Consider the following 20158-nt stretch of genomic DNA (forward strand, 5'->3'; position numbering starts at 1 on the left):
CACTACTAATAAAAGACGGAACACGCAGGACTGCAAAATGAAAGCACAATGATTGCATGTAAATATAGAGCAATTAAATAAAATTTTAAGTGTAAATTCTCTCATCTCAGAACTTGTATGATAGACTTCACAGTCACAGCTGATTGCATTTCAAGTCAATCTGCCTCCAATGCAAAACCCAAAATGAGAATGAGGAATCAGCAGCATGAACATTGAAGTGGTGCTGGTACACTGATCAGGAAGCTACTTTTGGAAAGAAGCTCAGACCTATTGAAGGTCACGCTTAGCAAAATTTGATTTATATTAATAGTAACTTCCCAAACAACTCAGTATTTCAAAGAGAGAGCTAGTGCTAATGTTGAACCCATACCCAAATCCAGAACTGCCTTCTATCTTCTCTCAATTTTCCCGATCGAAATTTCTATAACAAGTATCTTCTCTCAGGCCAAACACAGCTGGGGAGTGATAAACCTGCTACAATTGTTTTGTTTTGTTTTTTTTTTTTAGTAGTCTCACATCAAATTCCTTTCATAACTTTAATATTATAGAGTTTCTTCCATCAAATTAAAAGATTCATCCAACATTTTTCTGTCAAAATTAGCAATAGTCATTCTTACTTGCCAAGTTAAATTAGCTTTCCTTTGTTTTAATTGCATGCAATTTTAGACTGCCTTGATTTAGGGTCAAGGTCAGCTATTGAGAGACAAAATTCTGATGGCACTAATCACAACAGATGTCAATACTCATTCTGCAAAACCCCAGGAAACAAACAAGAGAAGTGAGAAATCACCAAAACTATCAATAATAAATAATATTATATAATTATGCTCCTATCAAATACATACAAAATATGAAGGTGTTCTACAAAAACACATTCCTTGAAAAAAATTAACTGTAAATTATATATCTCAATGTTTCCTATATATATGTCATCAATTGTCGAAAAAAAAAAAATCACCAAAAATCATCCAAATGAAAGAAACTTACCAAGAGTTCAGATGTTCCTAATTTGTCTAATTCCAAAGACTGGATTCGAGAAATATGGACACCCATTTCTCTGTGTATTCCAGAACACTCAATGCAGGTTAAAATGCCCAAATTAGTTGATAGCCATGTTGGATCTGAAGAATTGAAAAACAACGTATTTAATCAAAGTACAAGAAAAGGTTTTCAGTGGTGGTAAGAAATCCCAATGTATTCTGAAATGATTCCTCATTTAATGTTTTAAAGAATGGAAATGTATGGAATATTCTTAGGTTTTTTCTCCAAACTGCAGTGCAAATTTAACCACAAATTGCTACCAATGGACTTCAGTTTTTCAGATTTAGAGACAGTCCCAAAGGCACTGAATATAGACTTATAAATTCATACTTAATGAATATATTTCAATACATTTAGGATTTATTTCCTGTACAAACAACATAAGGCTTTTAATTCCTGTTTTTAAAAGGAATAGATCTCCTAAATTTAACAACCTCTGAAGTTTTGAAATTTACTTCTTAAACTTTAAACAGTCCTTTATAAAAATTGACCATATAATTTTCCAGTATGTAAAACAGCAGTATGCTGTAGAAAATTTAAGGAATGCTAGCTAGTCCAGGAAAAAAAATAAATAAAAAAATAAATAAAAATTGCTGTCATGGAGAAGATCTGCATGAAATATTAGAATAGATCTTATACTATGAATGCTACATAAGAAGCATGACCAGTTTTTAAGGAAAAGAAAAAGCTCCAGACACACATTGTACACATACATGTCTTCAAATTAATCTCTTCCTTGACCTTAAATAGTAAGCGCTGAAGCATTAGGTCAAGAGTTTTAAAGCAGCAAGCTGGTGTGCAGGAGTGAAGCTTAAAACTTCACTATAAATTAAAAGATGAATGAGAACTGTAGTCTGAAGTTTCTGTAGCTTTACATAATGAAATAATTGAATGAACTGATTCCAGGATTTGACACAGTTATATCCCAGTTTGTATTTTTATCTTGCTATTTCTTATTTGGATGAGCAAGCATTGCAAGATACATACTATCTACTCAGTTCCAAATAAGCATCACTTTCTTGAAGTGTCTCTTTAGATGAGAAAGCTGCAACAGCTGCCAGCTACCAAACCAATTCAGTTGTGCTGGGTCAAGCTGCCTCCACTCAAGCTCTAAGCAACACTTAACTGACCTGTAACTGTACTTCTGAAGATACTATCTTGGAGGATTTCAACTCTGGGTTTCATTCTTTGTACAAGACTACTTATTCCAGCTCTGAATAGTTCTGATACTGCAATTCCAGTAGTCTCATGCCAAGATAAAACCTCAGAGTACGATCCTGGCTAGGTCAATTTTTCCACAATCATTGTCTAAATATTACTCACTTCTACTTAGTAGCATGCACAGGATCAGTGATGCCAAGCAACTTCCATTCAAGTGCAACAAGCATCTAGACACAGTGCAACAAGAACAGTTCAAACTCCAGAGGGGCTTGAACTGCTGGAAGTAAGCACAGACAACACACAAAAATATTTTAGTGAATTAAACAGAACTAACGTAGGAAAGTCATATTTCTTCTTTTAAAAACAGGCTGAAGACTGGGAAACACATCACTTAGAAAATTAGTTTGCACTCTACAAACACTTCTTTAAAGAAATTACTTAGGTCCCAACAAGATGGTGATGACATGAACAAATTGAGATACCTGGTGAGCCACAATCACAACAGACTTCATTTCCGGGTAATCTCTGTATGTCATCAATAATGGCTTTTGTCAGATCCTCTAAACTGTTTTCCCCTGTGCTCTGCTCTCCACGGAATGCCATATTTAATGCTTCTTCTTTGCTGTTAGTCAATACTGATATCCATCTAGCACAAGATAAAGACCTTAATGAAGATCTGCATTTGCAAATACAAGTTAATCTATAAACTGTAGAATGCTTGCCAGGAACAAAATATTAATGGGAATGTAGGGAAGGACTCTATTGTGGGAGAGACTGAAGAGGGGAAAAAGTGAGAAACAAAAAGGAAAGATTTGAGAAAAGGTAAGTAAGAATGAGAAGAGACAAATAGTCTTAATTAAAACATCCCTTTGGTGAACAATTTTAAAGCCAAAGCAGCACAGTTCAAGTTTCTCAAGTAGGTGGAAGCTGTGGAAGAGAAAAGGGGCAAAGCTCCTGTAAATTTAACCACTTTAAAAGGTGCCCAAAATCTTCCTGAAGTCTATCCTGTTATTAAAAGAGAAAATTATAACCCCTACCGTGCATCTTTCTCCTCACAGAGGTAACAGCAAGCACCCTTGTGAATATGTTGATGCCCAGTTGCCTTTTAAAATGGAGGTCTCCGTGTACTAATCAGAGTCAGACTGTAATGCCCAAATTAATTGCCATGGCAACCAATGGAGTAAGGCAGAGAGGACCACAGGAGAGTAACCATATCAATAGCCAACACAAAGTTTTAGGACCAGCTCTTGACTGCAACAAATCAAGACTCTTTAATGATATTTCAGGTGCCAGTTCCTCGGCCCCTCTCAACCACTTGTTTACAGTTTTTGTTTACACAACGTTTTAATTAAAACCAAACAAACCCCCTTCTCAGTGGCTGTGGTACTACAGGTGGAAATAAAGAGGGAAAGCAGTTACACCAAGAACAAGCACGTTGCAGATGCTGTGTTGCTAATTTAGAAAAAAAACTTGTTAAAAAGAAATCCTCACAGGTGTAGTGATTTTAGATGTTTTTAGATCCACTGCAAATATCATTTTTTACACATAAATATTTTAAATTGGCAGAGTCCTCAATGCATTTCATATTTACAATATCCAGATTGTCTGATATCATCAGCCTTCTGAAATGTGCTAAAATGGCTGTACATTATACACTTCATACATCTATGTCTTTTAAATTTTTATGTACACAAAATAATCTGGGAACTTGTGCTTAAAAGAAAATGCTTTAAAAATACTGAAAAATCAACCTCAGAAACAAAAGAGAAATTTAAAGTCTTGAACACAAATTTGTTCCATAGTTTGCATGCTGAAAACAATTAAATTTGTATCTCTTGTTACATGAGAGGAGCCCACACTAGATGGCATTCTTCTGCAATTTTTCAGATGAAATCCAATGCTATTAAAAAAGAGGCAGCAGTGTCTTGCTTGTCTGTTATTATAGCAATGTTTGGTTAAATACACAGAGTAAAATAATAATTAAACTCAGACAGACAACATTTATTCTGATATTTGTTGACAATTTCTTTCAGGGCTACAATTTGATTAGTTTGTTAAAAAGGCAGAATTTAAACAAAACTCAGCTATGCAGTAACCATTAAAATATTATTAGATACAATTATAATAAATACAACACAACTGAGCCAGCTGTTAGTTTGATATAGATTTCCTTATTATGAGTATCTAAACTGTCAGAGCAATGATTTATTTTGGTTGCATTTGCTCAGGTAGAAAGAACCTGCTCTTCAAGGCTGCCTGTCACTGGTGTCACCTGTGGGTCAGAGCAAGAGGCACTGCAGTGTCAGCTCTTCCCAGACACAGCCCAGGCAGCACCAGCACAAGGACAGGCACACTCTGAATGACTGGTGCTACTCACACAAGAAGTGCCCAGTTGGTCACCAGGCCTGCCTGCCAGGCTGTACACTCAAAAATAAACAAATCAAATCAGTAAATATAGGATGTTAATTCAATGCCAATAGTTTATAAAACTGCCTTCTGACTGCTCTTCTTCTTCTTTTTCTTATCTGTATTAGTCTTTTTTTTTTCCTTTATAAAAAAATATATGTTTGGTTTATCTCACAATACTGCCAGTGCCAAACTAACAGTCAAAAAGCTTCTGGTAATACTTTGTACTGTTCTCTCAAATAATTTTAAAAGTCTTAAATTTCATTATCTTCTTGTTTTAGGACAAGAGAAAAAGCTCAAGTTGTGCCAGGAGAGGTTAAGATTGGATATTGGGAAAAACTTCTTCACAAAATGGGTTGCCAAGAACTGGAATAGGCTGCCCAAGAAAGTGGTTGGGCCACCATCCCTGGAGGTGTTTGAAAGGTGTGCAGACATGGCACTTGGGGACATGTTTTAGTTGTGGTCTTGGCAGTGCTTGATTAATGGTTGGACTCAATGATATTAATGTTTTTTTCCAACCTAAAGATTCTACGATTCTATTCTATCTAAGACAATAAAAGAGGTTGTCCAATTGTCAATTAAACTTGTTTTTCTGAATCTCAGAAGTTTCTTATGATCCTTTAAGGCACTTCGTTTGCTGGAGATTCCTGGTATGGAAGAAACTCGCAATGGTAAACAAAAATCTGGCATCATGTGTGCCTTCAGAAAACAGAAGGAATTTGTTATCTTGGATGGACCAGACTGTCACTCAGATTCCTCTTATTTTTCTTCAATATTTTCAAGCCAATACAAATCTCTCTCCCAAAAATAGCAACCATTGGGTTTTTCGGTCTGCAACAAAAGTTTATCTGTCTCTTCTGACAAGTACTATTGCAACATGGTTTTTTCCAGGTAAATGCATAAACAGAACAAGAATAGCACAGTATCTTTCAAATATTCAGAAATAACCCTTTTTGTATGGAAGAAGCAACAGATAGTATCAAGACCTTCCAATTCAATATTTCCAAAGTAAAAAATGCCTGAGGACTGTTGCTAAAATCTAGACTGAAGTTAGATGTGTGTTTCTTCACAGAAAAATTTCTGAATCTAGTTTTGTTTATAATCCAGGTGTTTCCTGTAGATATGGATATACCCTTGACCTTCAAAAAGAGGACAGAAAAGAACTAAAAGGTCATGTCTGGATTATGTTTGTCCCTATCCACAGTTACAAAAAAATAGAAAGCAACTATTATTCTCTAAGTTACAAAAAATAAATCTGGTTATGTTTCTTATAATCTACACATAAAAATATATTATATATGCACATACATAGACTCCCCATGCACCTCCTCTCCCAAATACACTGTATTTTATCTACTAGACAAACCAATAATCCACTGGGAATTTAAGGACTGTCAATCTATTCAGACAGCTGCCTGGATAAAAATCAAGAAGTACACTGGACTGAAGGAAGTGTTTAAGGGGAAGCAATAATAAACCTATAAGAATGTAAGCTTCAGTGGCTTTTATTTTAAACCATCTGCTTTTTTAATTAATATTAATTATTTTTATTTTTCAGTAGTTTGAGGAGCTATTTATAGAAACTGTAAAATGATCACTAGGAAAACGTTTACAGGGTCAGTTGAACTAAAATATAAAGAAAGGCATCTTGCTTTTTTCTCTATGTAGATGTGAGTCTGTAAGGAAAATGATTTAAAAATCTATTTATGCATTTCTTTTTCAATTGGTGTATGAAGTAAAAAAGACAGAAGAGAGGCAGCACTAAAACTAAAGCAGAAGGGGAAGTGCTGATCTCTTCTCTCTTGTGACCAGTGATAGATAGGACATGAGGAAATGGAATGAAGCTGCATCAGGGGAAGTTCAAATGGGAGAAGGTTCTTCACTGAATGGGTGGTTGGTCACTGGAACAGGCTTCCCCAGGGAAGTGGCCAGGGCATCAAGCCTGGTGGTGTTTAAGGAGCATCTGGATAACACTCTTAGTCATATGGTTTAGTTGCAGCAGTCCTGCAAGGAGCAGGGAGATGGATTCAGTGATCATTAAGGGTCCCTTCCAACTTAGGATATTATAGGATTCTGTCTTCCAGTACAAGTAATTTTCTCAGCCACTGGACTTTAGAGTGATAAATGAGACTTCAGTGCTTCTAATGGGAAATAAAACCAGCCTGGAATTACAAAACAGTCCAAGAGGCACCCCACTAAACCGAATTTATTGAACTGCCAACCAGAAGAAGGATATTACTAATGCATTCTCCGCCTACCTTGCTCATGTGTTAAGACAAAAAAACCCAAACAAATCACTTCTTAAAACAACTAATAGAGTAAAAATTAATGCAGAGCAGAGTCCCAAAAACTTATGGCTCACTGGAAATAACAGTATTTTCTTCTTGACTGAGAAAATTACTGGAATAATTAAGTTCCAGGATGAATGCAGCAAACATGACTAGCAAGTCAGCTTTGTACTCTCAGAGCCAACATAAAGCTGTGGAAGACTGGAAGGAAATAGGTGCACAAAGAATCCTCCAGCCCTCTCATTTCACCCATAACTCCCAAGGTTGAGTTGTCAATGCCACTGCCTCCCAACACCACCAAACAAGTGAAATACCCTACAAACATTCCCTGTACCTTTATAATACACATGGAGCAACACAGTCTGCCATTAGAATGTGGATATTTAACAAAAGAATGAGGCAGCCTTGCAGGCTCAGGCTTGCTGTCCTCTTCACTAGTAACTTTATTCCTTGAACTGTTGGGTGATGAGCATTAGACAACACACACAACACATGTTTGGTGACACAGAAAGCAATGATCAGGAGGAAAAAAACAGTGGTACATGGTTCTCAGGAAGTAGTTCTGATGCAGCAGGAAGAAAGATTGTTTTAAAGGAAACAATCTGGTTGGAAACAGGTATTAATGAAGCAAGTTCCTGGATTCTGAAGTACACAAATATCAGAGATGTGCTTTGCTGTTTATTTCTAGGTCAACAGTAGAAAAGATGCACTGCCTGTACATATTTCCTATGTGTTATATGGAGTTCTTTTATCTATTTATTATTCTTAATTTAAAGGAAAAGGCAGAGTCAGAAGTAAAAGAAGTAACTGCAAAACAGGGTTGACAGAGAAGACTTAGGAAGTATTTAAAAATATATCATTTGAATCCTAATAACCTGATATACTATATCATGACAAGCAACTGCACAAAAATCATGTGCTGGCAGGATACACAATCTAAATGGGTTTTTGGTTAGTTTGGTTTGGGTTTTGGTTTTAACATTACAAGGTTTTAAAAGAGTTCTGTAGTGTGACACAAGATAGTTTACATTTGTAGATTCACAACAGCAGAAAAAAAGAGACAGTAGGCACTACTTGTGCAGTAACTGAGACAACTATTGCCATTGTTTTATACACCCCTATTGGCAAAATAAACTTGAAAAATGTAAACATTCTTACGCCACGTATTCCTGTTCATCTTCTGCTTGGAAGTGGTATGTTCTGTTATCTGAAATAAATAAATACATCTTTTCATTTGGCACATGATAAATTTTAAAATATCCACATACTTGGTACTGAAACCTATTAGGCAACTAAAGCCTTTAGGAGTAATTGCTCTTAACCAATAACATTAATACCCTATTCATAGCTACGGAAAACAATTTTTTAAAAAAACTGAGAAAGATGAAATTCTGAATTCTGATTTGCACCAAATGTATGAATTTCAAGAGTCTTATGTTTAGAAATATTAAAGAAAAATAAGCATATGGATCAAATTTTGCCCTTTTAGAAGTCAAATCTGAAACATAAGTAGGAGAAAAGGGCAAAATTAATTTGTTCCTATAGTAAAGTTTTCGCTCCAGTTGGGTGAAGAAACATCTTTTTACTAACGAAAGGATGAGACATGAACTGCCTACTATCTCCCACATTCAAAGGTTTCATAAACTGTCCTTGTAAATCCAAAATGTTGATTAATAGTACGTATGTAATGACTGAAAACACTAAGTGGACTCATCAACTTTAAAAGTGTTTTTAAAACCAAACTGGATACAAATGCCTGCTGTACAAGACCAAAAGGGGAAGAAGGGAAATCACAGGAGCTGTAATCATGAGAAGACAAGTCACTCCCAGTTTTAGACAAACAGAGGCATATTTCTAAAGTGGGATAAGAGAACAAGATAAATTGGTTCTCATTGCCTTCCTCATCCACTCAAATAGCACTCAAAAAGCAGAACAGTGAAGGAAAAACAAGATGAAGCCGAAGGTCTTTGCCATTTCCTGGTGAACATAGCTTATGTACGTTGCACTAAGCTGTGAAACATCCCTCTGAACTTAGGAGAGCAGCACATATGCTGTATTTCATGGCTTGTCACAGACAAACAGCATTTATCTCACACACACAGAGAACAGGTTCTATATTCATTTGTCCATTCAACCCATCTTCAAAACTAGAGGCTCTGAACACTCATGAGGCACTGCACGTGTCTGGTTACAGACCTGAACTTTGAGCTCTAGCCTCATGTTTTGCTCAAAGCCTTTTGCAATGACATTTTCAGAAGTCCCATATAATGCAAGAGGGTACTGAAGATGCTACATACGTGATATTAGATCAAAAGACTTCTTATCTTCAGCATTTGGCTTCACCTGGCAGGTCAATAAATTCAGTTTAGCTGGTTGCCTGTTGGACTAAAAAGAAAATTTATTTTACTTTAAAAAATGTATTGATTTAGGATTATTTTCCCTTTCTGGGGAGTGGTCATGCATGATATTAATTTATAGTGTGAACATCCACACATGTACACCCTCAAAATGGTGGAGACAAGCATCCCTTTGTCTGACTTGGGCTGTCAGAATGGACACACTGCTAAATCTAAACAAAATTAAAATTCTCAGGGCCACTCTTTCTGACTATTTGAATGGGATTAAAGGAACAAACCTTAATGTACAATATGCTCATATTACAGAGTTTTTATTGCATTTCATAAACAATGGTAAAACGATAAGGTAGTTTTTCATTACAGAATGCCCATAGTCCAAGTTTCCTCTCATTTTAAATAAATCAAAGATATAATTCTAAAACTTTAAACGGGAAGTGGGAAGCTGGAGATCTGGAGTTTCAGAATTTGGGATAAATACATATACTAATATTCTGTGCTGTAATTAGGTCACCTAAGACATTGTAACTAAATGTATCTTTAAAGTATATTGAGTTTACACAGGTAGTAAACATTCAACACTGATGGCCATCACTGGAATTTGGGATGAAGGAAAAAGAGTGAGGAATTGGGACCATGCCCTTTTATAAGAGTAACTCCTGTTCTCTTGTTTCAGACAAGTTTGTGTCATACTGCCACAAGGCACTTTTAGGACTGCCTCCACCATGTTGTTGCTACCTCATGATTTAGCATTCCTGGGAAGGCATTCCAGATACATGCCTGATTCCCAGAACTCATTGTGATCAAAGCTTTCACACTTTTAGCTGAAAGCACTCAAAATATTAACACATTCACTCATCTGTCAGACTGTGCCAATAATACCTAATATCAACTTCCCAAGTTTCTAAATTACCTGATACACAGATACACCATGACAATCCCTATAAGCAAAACCAGTTGAAGAATTAATTGAGAAGTCTGTTCAATATATTTGCCATTTTCTTATTAAACTACTGATAAATTCATTTAAGTATTAAATCAACTGTCATAAACTACAATTCCACAGAACTTCAACAGTGAGAAGCTGAAGTGACACCCTTTTTGCAATAGCAAATTAGCAGATTCACCAGGAACAGAAATGTTAATTTCCTATTTTCATATAAAGGTATAAAAATAACTTACCGTTGCATGTGATATGGTAAGAATTCCGTTTTTAACAGTACACTTCCTTCTTTGCCATACTTTCCTTAACCTACATAAGAACAGCAAGTTCAGTAACTAGACATGACTTCAAAACACATGTTAATCCCATTAACATTTTGAGAAGATTAGCCTTAAGAAACAAATGGATGCAGTCAAAATTTTACTAAATGCCTCATCAAAAATAGCTTGGGAGATTTGTGACAGATCTTAATCACCTTTTAGAGACTTACAAAGACAACAGTTTTCTTTTAATTATGACTTTATTATTTTGTGTTTGCTTCTCATGCTTTATATATTTTCTGTATTAAATTCAGTTCGGTGTTCAGATTTGAACTGCAAAACTCTCAAGTGTTTGTGGCACATGCATTAGGAGAATGTGCCTTAAGCAACCACAGTAGAAAACAATTAAAATTAGTGCAGGAACATAGCTACAGTTTTCACTGTTATGTGCTCCCAGAACATACCCATCACTCTTCTTTAAAAGATAACCTTTCTTCTCACTGCCATATTCCTTATTCCCCTGAAGTTGATGCATACTATATCCTCCTTGCCTGCTCTGTGAATCCTAAAAAAAGGCAAAAACAGCATTAACATTTTCCTGATGTGCACAGTAAGCTTACCTAACTTTTAAGCCTATGCGTTCTTCTCTACAACTTCAGAAATTAATAAAGATTAAAAAAGGAGAGAAGACTCCTACTGCATGTCTTACAGTCATAGGACAGCTTGCTTTTACATAACGTGATCCTGAACTAACTGTTCAAGATTCAATTAATTCATTAGGCATTTGAAGTATAGTATGGATGCAAATATACATCTAACTACACTTTTAAAATGTAGATATTTAATATTTTATAATCTTATAATCAAAAACTAAAAGTCTAAGATGAAATTTCAAAAAGAAAGCAACAGAATTCAGCATGCATATATATATACATATATATATATATATGTATATATATACATATATATATATACATATACATATACTATATATATATATAGGAACATATATACAAAAAAAGACAAATGCTAATAATCACTATTTTTTTCTCAATTTAAAAATACATATATAATTTATGAGTTTTAGTGAATGAAGTCAGCTGAAATAACTTTTGGCCTGATCTAGTGAAACAATTAAGTGAAATGGATTAACTTGTTATAAGCACATCAGAAAAAAAAAAAATCCCCAAAAGTTCATTAAAACATTGACTTACTCTCCTAGACTTCGATCACGAAAGGCAAAAGCAATAGAGGAAAGAGAAAGCAAATAATTTAAAACGAGAATTACTATTTATTTAAAAAAACATGTTCCTTGAAAATAAATTTTATAGCCCGTGTATCTGTTAAAATAATGTTTCCCCTTTCTAATGGCACAACTAGAAAGAAGGCAAGAACTACTTTTTAAGGCACATTTGTGTTTTTTCTCATAAAAACCAAAACATCACAACAAAATGCTGTGCAACCTGGCATATATGACACTAGCTTCACACAACAACTACGATGACTACAGGATCAAATTTTATTATATCTTCCAGACCTTTAAGTTGTCTAAAATGATACCGTATTAATCCTCCAAACTCAAACTAATTCTGAATTTCTATTGAAAAAGATCAGGCCCAAAGTTAATTGTTAATTTTTACAAATGTATATAAAAAGGTATAATTAAGGACATTAATATGGTTTTAAATGTAGCTGTGAAAAAATAACCTGCAAAACATCTGATAATATCCCACCAAAAGAAACAAACAAACAAAGAATCAAAAGAATGGGAAGTTCAGTTACTCAGCAATAACCTTTCCTCTTTAAAGCAGTTTCTCACTATTACCATAACCAACATACACTGAAGGTTACTCCTTCTTGTTTTATTCAGGATCCTTACAATTGTTTTTCATTTTGTAACAAGTTTGCCACAGAAGTTTAAAGAGAAGTGCTTTGGTAAAACTGGCAGCTGTGGTTGGAAGCAGCACGAAGGCTGCTCTGTGCCATGTCCTGCCAGTACTGTTCACATCTAACAAGCAGTTCATCTGTTATAAGCAAATTTCAAATCCCCATTGGAATTAGGGTCCTATTGGTATTAGCATAAGAAAGAATATAATGAGATATGGTTCTTTTTGCAAAGAGCATATCAGATGGAGATTTGCAGAAATAAATCAAAGTCCAAAGAAACAGGTGACAAAACAGACAGAAAGCATGATTCTAGAGATTAGCTATATTTAACCTAAAGCTGTTAAGTTACATTGGTAGCAATAATTATTATACAAAAATAGGCAACAGAAGCTTGTATTAAAGGCCTGGTTTCTTTTAAAAAGTTAAACTTCTTAGGATATAAGCACTTTTAAACACAAAAGATGAAATACTTAACACAATTAAAATTATACTAATACCCGTTAAAATATTTTTTCCAAAAGCCTTAAACCACAGTCATTTTCAAAAATCAGATAATTCTTGCACAAAGTAACAGAATCTGCTCTAACTTGATACCAGGGCAGCACAGCAGTTGTCACAAGGGACACTGCATGTACCAGAGCCAATGTAAAATGGTACTTCCCTCAATGAAGCTATGGCACTGGCACTTCTGCACAGCCCAGGATTCAAAGATGGTCAAGATATACTTTACTAGGCAATTCCAGTGATTACAGTAATATTTTTTTTCACTGATCAAAGGATAGGTATGCCAGTAAAATGTGTAAGGGCATTACAGATGTCCATCATGCTAAATAAATACCTTGGATCTGTGCAACACAAAAACAGGAGTTACATTATGAGATCTCAAAAATGTTGGGACATCTCACTTCTCTAGTGGCAACTCCAAAGAGGTTAAAGGTGGACAAATTTACAATTTGGACAGGAATGACTAGTTTCAACTTCCTTCTCTTACACAAAGGGTCAAAGAAACTTAAAACTACACACAACCAGAGCCTCAATTTTATTATTTCAAAATGTTTCCCAGCCAAAGCAATGTTTGATAAGAGTACTTCTAAATTTTTACAAATCTGCTGGAGAAAATCCCATTCTTTGCATGTTCTTCAGTAATTCCATTAATCCATAAATTTTGCAGTGAGGGGATTATAATGCACTAATGCAACAGGGAAAATGTATTCTTAATCACAAAGGCCATCTGCTACAGTAATAAAGCCCAACTTTATGTACTTGAAGATTTGGATATACACAATGATGGAGACCTGCCTCTAAGGCAGAAGAAACTCAGGCCATGTGTCTTCAAGCTTTGTTGTCTCTTAACTAAGGAGTAATGAATGCTGACATGCTGCTTCAGGATTAAATACTGAATGCCTAAATCACACAATGTTTTATCAAGCTTCTCAACATCTGCCAGTATCATTACACTCTGACTCAAGTCATGCAGCAGAATTGTGAGTGAAAGTCCTCACGTTGGTTTTGAAAGGGACACTTGAACACCAACGTGATCGAACAGTTATTTTATCCAAAATAACATATTCTTTCATTACAGCATTTCTCTCTCCTATGATTTTCCTGGATATCTGAGAATCACAATATTGCTCCTTTTTCTTCTAAGATAAAATTTCAATTCTCTTCAAGTGAAACACTTTATTTTTATATTTATAAATTTATATACAGATCTCACACATATATACACATACAGTTTTTCAGGAGTCCTAGACTTTGTCTACACTATAATTCCAGTCAGAAAAGTTGCACAGGTTATTTTGGTTTGCCTGTGAAGCTACTTTATTACAACATGTATTTCAGTTTCAGAATTTGACTTATTTAATTTTTTATATTTTAGATGAGGTTACTTTCCACTGAAACACAATAATTTTTACTACACATCCAGGAAACAGGTAACAAAAACCCCAAACGCTATAATTCATTTGTTCTACCTCATTATACTCTTATGAGGAACTTCTGAAACTTGACTTGTACCATTGCAGCCATGGAGGTACAACACACAGTACTGAAGAACAACCACTCATTTCTCCTACTTAATTTCCAAGAACTGGTTGAATACCCAATAGGTTGAACTTAACAACATACACAGCATCCAGGAGAGAAGGAGATATTTTTCTTTGCTTTCCAGATAATCAGCTTTTGGAAGAAAATATACATGAGAAAAGAGCAAGTCCTGTTTCTCTGTGTGTTGGGAATTGAATCATAAAAAAAATTAGGATTTAAAGTTATTTCCAAATAGCTTCTGAAATGTAATGTTCTCTGTTCAATTTTTGGGGGTAAGGATGAAGAAGGAGCAGGAGTTATATTCAGCATGATTTAGATAGTAGGGAGATTACAAATGTCATGCTTGCATGGGAAGCTCTGTAAGAGTTGTGGAAGAGATCTAGTAGGTCCATGTGCACATTGGAGATGGAGAGAAAAAAAATACCAAACACAGCATTAGGAAAGACTGTAAAGTATGAGATACGGGAAAACTGGCTGCTAGAAAGAGCTGGCAGATCTTACAGTGCATTGGGATCTGTTCAAAGGTGCTCTGTAGTGCTCCTGTTCAGCATTTGTAACACTAAAGAAATTCTAAAACCATGTAGAGTGTGTCCTAAGATTGTGTCATCTTTCGGAACTATGAGATTAGAGATGCAGGGAGAGGAATATTCTCCTGGTCAAAGTTTTGCTGCTATAAAATATATACCTAAGTAATATAAGGACACATAGGCAAGTATTCAAAAGAAAAAAACTCACTACTGTAAGGAATTACTCATCCATCATTCCTTATTAACTGTGATTCCACCTGAAATAATTTACTAACTCCAAGTCATGTAACTACACACAGTAGCCCTAATCACAATGTGCTACCTACCAAATTACATGAAAGTCCATTAAAATACTCGCCTCAGTTACTCAAGTCTTATATTTTAAGAAATTCCGGAAGAATTCCAGGAAAGTAAAGATTAGTAAACTTCACACCACACAAGGGAGATTAATGAAAACTACTTTTAAGAGTATATTTATTATTATATATATTGTTAAATAAGTGCAACTTCTGTGCAGAGAGGTTACATCTCTAAAATTTCCTGGAGTTCTCTGAAGGAATCAGTAAACAAATGTTGACTGATGCAGTGTATCTGGACTTTAAATGGGCATCCCCTGTTCCTTATGAAAGGGAAAGAATTACATTGCTACAGGACAAGAGGAAAAGTCCTCAGGTGAGATAAGTTTAAAGCAGGAAAGAGCCAAGTGAGTTTCACAGAAAGCTGTGACAGCACATGTGGTGTCTAACACAAAAAATCTGGAAAAGGGTGAACAGCAAACTGTCAAAACTTTGTTAGATGGTATTAAATTATTTAGAATACCCAAGAAAGACTGAAGAATTTCTCAAGAACCTCATGATAGTGAGCAACCTGATAGCAAATGACAGGTGAAAACCAGCATAAAAAAATGCCAAGTGATGCAGAGGGAGAGAATAAGATACTGTGAGCTGAGTATGAAGATTCAAAAACAGAATGACATGCTTACAGTTTTACAGATGATTAAACTTAGTTCCTCTGCACTAACCAATGGTCAAAAAGCAAGTCAATGTTAGGACATATATGAAAGAAAAAGAAATGATCCACTGATTATATCATAAATTCACATGTACTCATATCCTGAGTAGGGTATACAGACCTAAAAGTTCAAAACAAATAAAAGGAGAAAGATTTTTCACACAACATGCAGCCATGGTGGGAAAAACACAGCTGTAACATAAGCTGATGATTTATGCTTCCTCAAAAAACAACTGCACAAGTTCAAAGAGAGGAAAGCCATAGGATGGTGGAGAGACTTCCAACAGTCAAACTACTAACAGGAGGGTATTCTGGGGAAGTATCAGTGTTTATTGCCCTTCATTTTACTCCCAACATCCATTAGTGATTGGCATCAGAAACTTGGCTGATTCAGTAATATCGTTGTAAATTATGTTCTTATGTATATTTGATAATAGCAATACTGTCCAATCATATACATGGATGATCCTATGTATTCAGCAAAATGGCACCTGTCTAATGTTCAGTTATAATTCATATTTAATAATAGACACCTGGCAAATATGAATGTCTTATTTACCTACAAGAAAACTGAACAGAAGGTAAGCAAACTTTTCCTAGAGGAGAAACCCCCCAACAGAGTTTCACCATGGGATATTCAGTATTTCAGGTACCATAATTTGGCAGTCACAATGTTATCTCAGGTAAAAGCTGTGATGTATGCTATTATGCTGTCTTCTAGTTCCAGAAGTATTCCAGAACACCTGCAAAGGACATTGAATGTCCCTCCCTTCACTTTTGATACCAGTGCAATCAATAATGTATTTTACTTTTTAACTGCCCTGTTTCAGCCACTGCTGTCTGATTAACAAATAAATTTTCTTCCTTGCCAGATGGTTCTAGTAAAAGGGGTTTTGTGAAGGAGAAAACTAGCATAAAATGTGAGTTATCAGATGAACAGTAATACATAAACCATAGCTAAAGGCAAGTCTCTCGTTCTTGTTGTCTTGTTCAGGATCACCAGGTCAGGAAAATCCTGAACACTGGCTGGTGGATGGCAGAAGAAAGAAGTGTGTGTCCCATTAATTAATTTTTTTTCCTGAACAATAATTGTTTATCATTGTCAAACACAGGATACTGGGCTAGAAGAAGCATTTATCTGATCCGTTACAACTGTTCTTACAGTACATTAAAAAAGTACATAAAAAAAAGAATAATTTCTTTTCATACATAATATAGAAACAGAAAATTAATGTAAAAATATTGTTTGTTGATATGTGAACGTTCTAAATATTAGTTTTGTCATCATGTTCAAAGTCCAACACTTTTGAACCAATAACTACATATATTGAATGTTAAACCAATTTTTTAATACAAAATTCACAAATTTAAATTATCTCAGAGAATAACATGTCCAAATTATTTACCTCCTTCTGATCAAGCTGCAGAGAAGATTTTATCAAATCACGAAGAGCAGTGAGTTGTTTCTTTTCTTCATCTTGCGTCTGCTTTATCTACAGAAAGAGACTGCTATTAGATGCAACTTTAACTTTTTATTTCAATATATAATTTCAGATGTCCTGAACAACCAGCTCAACTACTCTGTGTTTCTGTAATGTTTGAGTTTATTTTGATGAACTACTCCATTCTTATGTGTTCATCTTCTATGAACGTACCACTTGAAAATCAAATTAAAATGAATGTGCAACTCCACATGCACTGTTTGTTCTGTTACACTTTAATGGCTCACTATATCTAATGCAACTAAATTAGCTACTGAAATATTAATTAAATAATTCCAATAAACTTGACGGATGACTTACAGAATGAAAATACAGTTTAATTTAGCAACAAATGACAATAGCAAATGGGATTATTGTAATTCTGATTATAGAATGCAGAAGCACTTGGGTGACAAGTGGGTTTTGATTCCACATTATTGCTTGTCTTTAAGGAACATCACAAGTTAATTCATTTTAAAACCTTGGTGCTATCATTAAGCAATTTGGTTTTAAAACGTGAAAATGGTAGCTAAAATTGATGCTAATAATATAAGCTGATTCAAATATTCACGCTGTAAAGCAGTTTTATATTAATGCATCACTGAATTAGTAGTGAATGAAAGCTACTTTTCCTAATAGCTGTAAAAACCAAAGTTTACACAGTCAAGATGGTTTTGTCTTGTCTCGCTATGTTCAGTTTCAAATAACACTTTTCATTTATAAGATGCAAATGAAATATAGACCCCTGTAATAATATTTAAATTGTACTTATACATACAAAATATTTTAATTTTCAGACATAAAACTATTTGTAAGTACACTTACATTATATAAGTCCGCAGCCAGCTTTTCAATATATTGTTTAAGTTTATCAGCTGTTTTCAAGCCATCTTGGAAGAAACTAGAATGAAAAATACCTATGATTTATCAGGAATACATCTAATTCATAACACAAAGTAATTGTCTTGTGGAGAAAGACAGCAAAACCAATAAAATATATCCAGCTCCTTCCATGTTCAAAACTAAACAAACTAATGAGACAACCAAAAACCCCAACAGAAAAGCCTTTCCTTAAATTTTTAATGTACAATGTCTTTCAGCAGTGGAGACATGCCACTGTGACTTTTCCATATATAAAATTAGAGAGAATATAGCTTAGCTTATTTTTATCACTTATTTTTATTAGCCAACGTGTTTCTCACTTAGTAATTTCTAAAACCTTTTTCCTGTTTTTAAACTAAATAAAAGTTCCTGTGTGTTTGCCGTTGTGGTTCTATGGATGACGAGGTCATATCTGGCTAGTTTCAGCCCAGAGAAAGTCGAAGAAATTGCTGGTTTTCACAATGGTTTTTAAATTTACATAAAAGACTAAAAAATATTAAAGAGAGTAAACAAAACATTTGTAAAATTACATTCTAGATCTATGCCTCAGGAACTAAAATTAATTTTGTAGGCAGCATGCAAGGTTTTCCCTTGGCCTCTTTCTCCATGACTCCTCTGCCCCACTCACTCACTCTCACGCTCTCTACAAGAAGTCTGCAGCCTCATAAGATGCAGAGGCAGACACCTGGCACATCAGAACTATGAAAAATATCCTGACAAGTTCAAACAAAGGGAGAAAAACACTTGTGGAAAAAAGAAAATTCTAACTAAAGCTTGAAGTGTACTTACTTGCATTGTGCATGATAATACTTAATAAGGTTCTGCAGAAGGTCCACACCCTTTTTTGTCTTTATTTCATTAACCTTGATAAGATACTGTATAGACAAAGAAAAGCATATTGACAATCATGTCTCAAAACCTTCAACATTTTTCAAGCATAATTTGCTCAATGAATTAACTGTTTCTGTGTTTAACCTGGGTGCTGACTCATAAGCCACCAGTCTACCACTAAGCAAAATAAGCAAAAGATAACAGTTTATTTGGCCATTCCTTAAAAATTCAAATGATCCAAAACATAAAACAAATTCAGGAAAAAGCTTCATCTTTTAAGATTGTCTAAGGCTTTCCCTTTTCCAACGCTACTGCAATAATTACTGGAATATTCTAAAAATATAAATACTGTGTAATTTAAAGTAATCACCACTAACATGTAATAAAAAGAAGTATGAATATAAAAAGAACCAGTTTTATGGAACTAATGCATCAGTGTCATTTGTCACTTCATTAGAAATTTTAGAAGTCTTCTGAAAGTGTGCTGGAAGAAAGATATTAAATACTTCCTGAACTGCTCAACTGTAATCCTGATAAAATAAATATTTTTATAGTGTATTTTCAGCCCAAGAACCTTCCCATAATAATCTAAAAATAAAGAAAAGGGAATAAAACAAAAGGAAGCAAAGTTGCAACCAGAGTTGCTAAAATATTTGTCTTTATATTGCTGTAATATGTGACATGAAAATAATTTTCTCCCTCCACCCCCATTAAATGACTAAGCACATTTCAGGACCTTCAAGTAAGGCCCATAAGGGACTTAAATTATGGCTACAGTGTCGTAATTAAAAACTGAAACTTGTTTCTTACTTCACACATCTGTAGCTGAAACAGCCGCCTTTCCTTCTCCATTTCCTCTGCTATCTCTGCTCCCGTTATTTCAGTTCTTATCATCCCATGCTGTTTGGCATGTTCTCTTTTTTCCTTTTCAATCTTTGTACTGAAATGTTAATTAGAAAACATTTTAGAAAATTTTTTCTACTACAATATGATCTAGTATTATTTAGGGAAAAATAATAATTAAGAAGTATTAAAGAAGC

The 20158-nt window shown here is 34.6% G+C and overlaps 1 protein-coding gene across 3 annotated transcripts in view; it reads right to left on the reverse strand.

The window, feature by feature from the left end:
- The window catches only part of ASAP1 (ArfGAP with SH3 domain, ankyrin repeat and PH domain 1), a 149064-nt gene that overhangs the window by 37805 nt on the left and 91101 nt on the right, over positions 1-20158 (reverse strand). For all 3 annotated transcript variants that reach the window (XM_051778531.1, XM_051778529.1, XM_051778530.1), the window contains 10 exons: positions 19929-20058; positions 19077-19162; positions 18231-18306; positions 17331-17417; positions 10918-11018; positions 10433-10502; positions 9194-9281; positions 8055-8103; positions 2685-2848; positions 988-1121 (listed from right to left, as the gene is read on the reverse strand). In XM_051778531.1, coding sequence (XP_051634491.1) covers positions 988-1121; positions 2685-2848; positions 8055-8103; positions 9194-9281; positions 10433-10502; positions 10918-11018; positions 17331-17417; positions 18231-18306; positions 19077-19162; positions 19929-20058 — 985 coding nt within the window. The remainder of the gene's footprint in view (positions 1-987; positions 1122-2684; positions 2849-8054; positions 8104-9193; positions 9282-10432; positions 10503-10917; positions 11019-17330; positions 17418-18230; positions 18307-19076; positions 19163-19928; positions 20059-20158) is intronic.

This window comes from Manacus candei, unplaced genomic scaffold (genome assembly GCF_025592945.1).
Source record: "Manacus candei isolate 608988 ecotype Guabito, Panama unplaced genomic scaffold, ASM2559294v1 h1tg000013l, whole genome shotgun sequence".
Lineage (NCBI taxonomy): Eukaryota > Metazoa > Chordata > Aves > Passeriformes > Pipridae > Manacus > Manacus candei.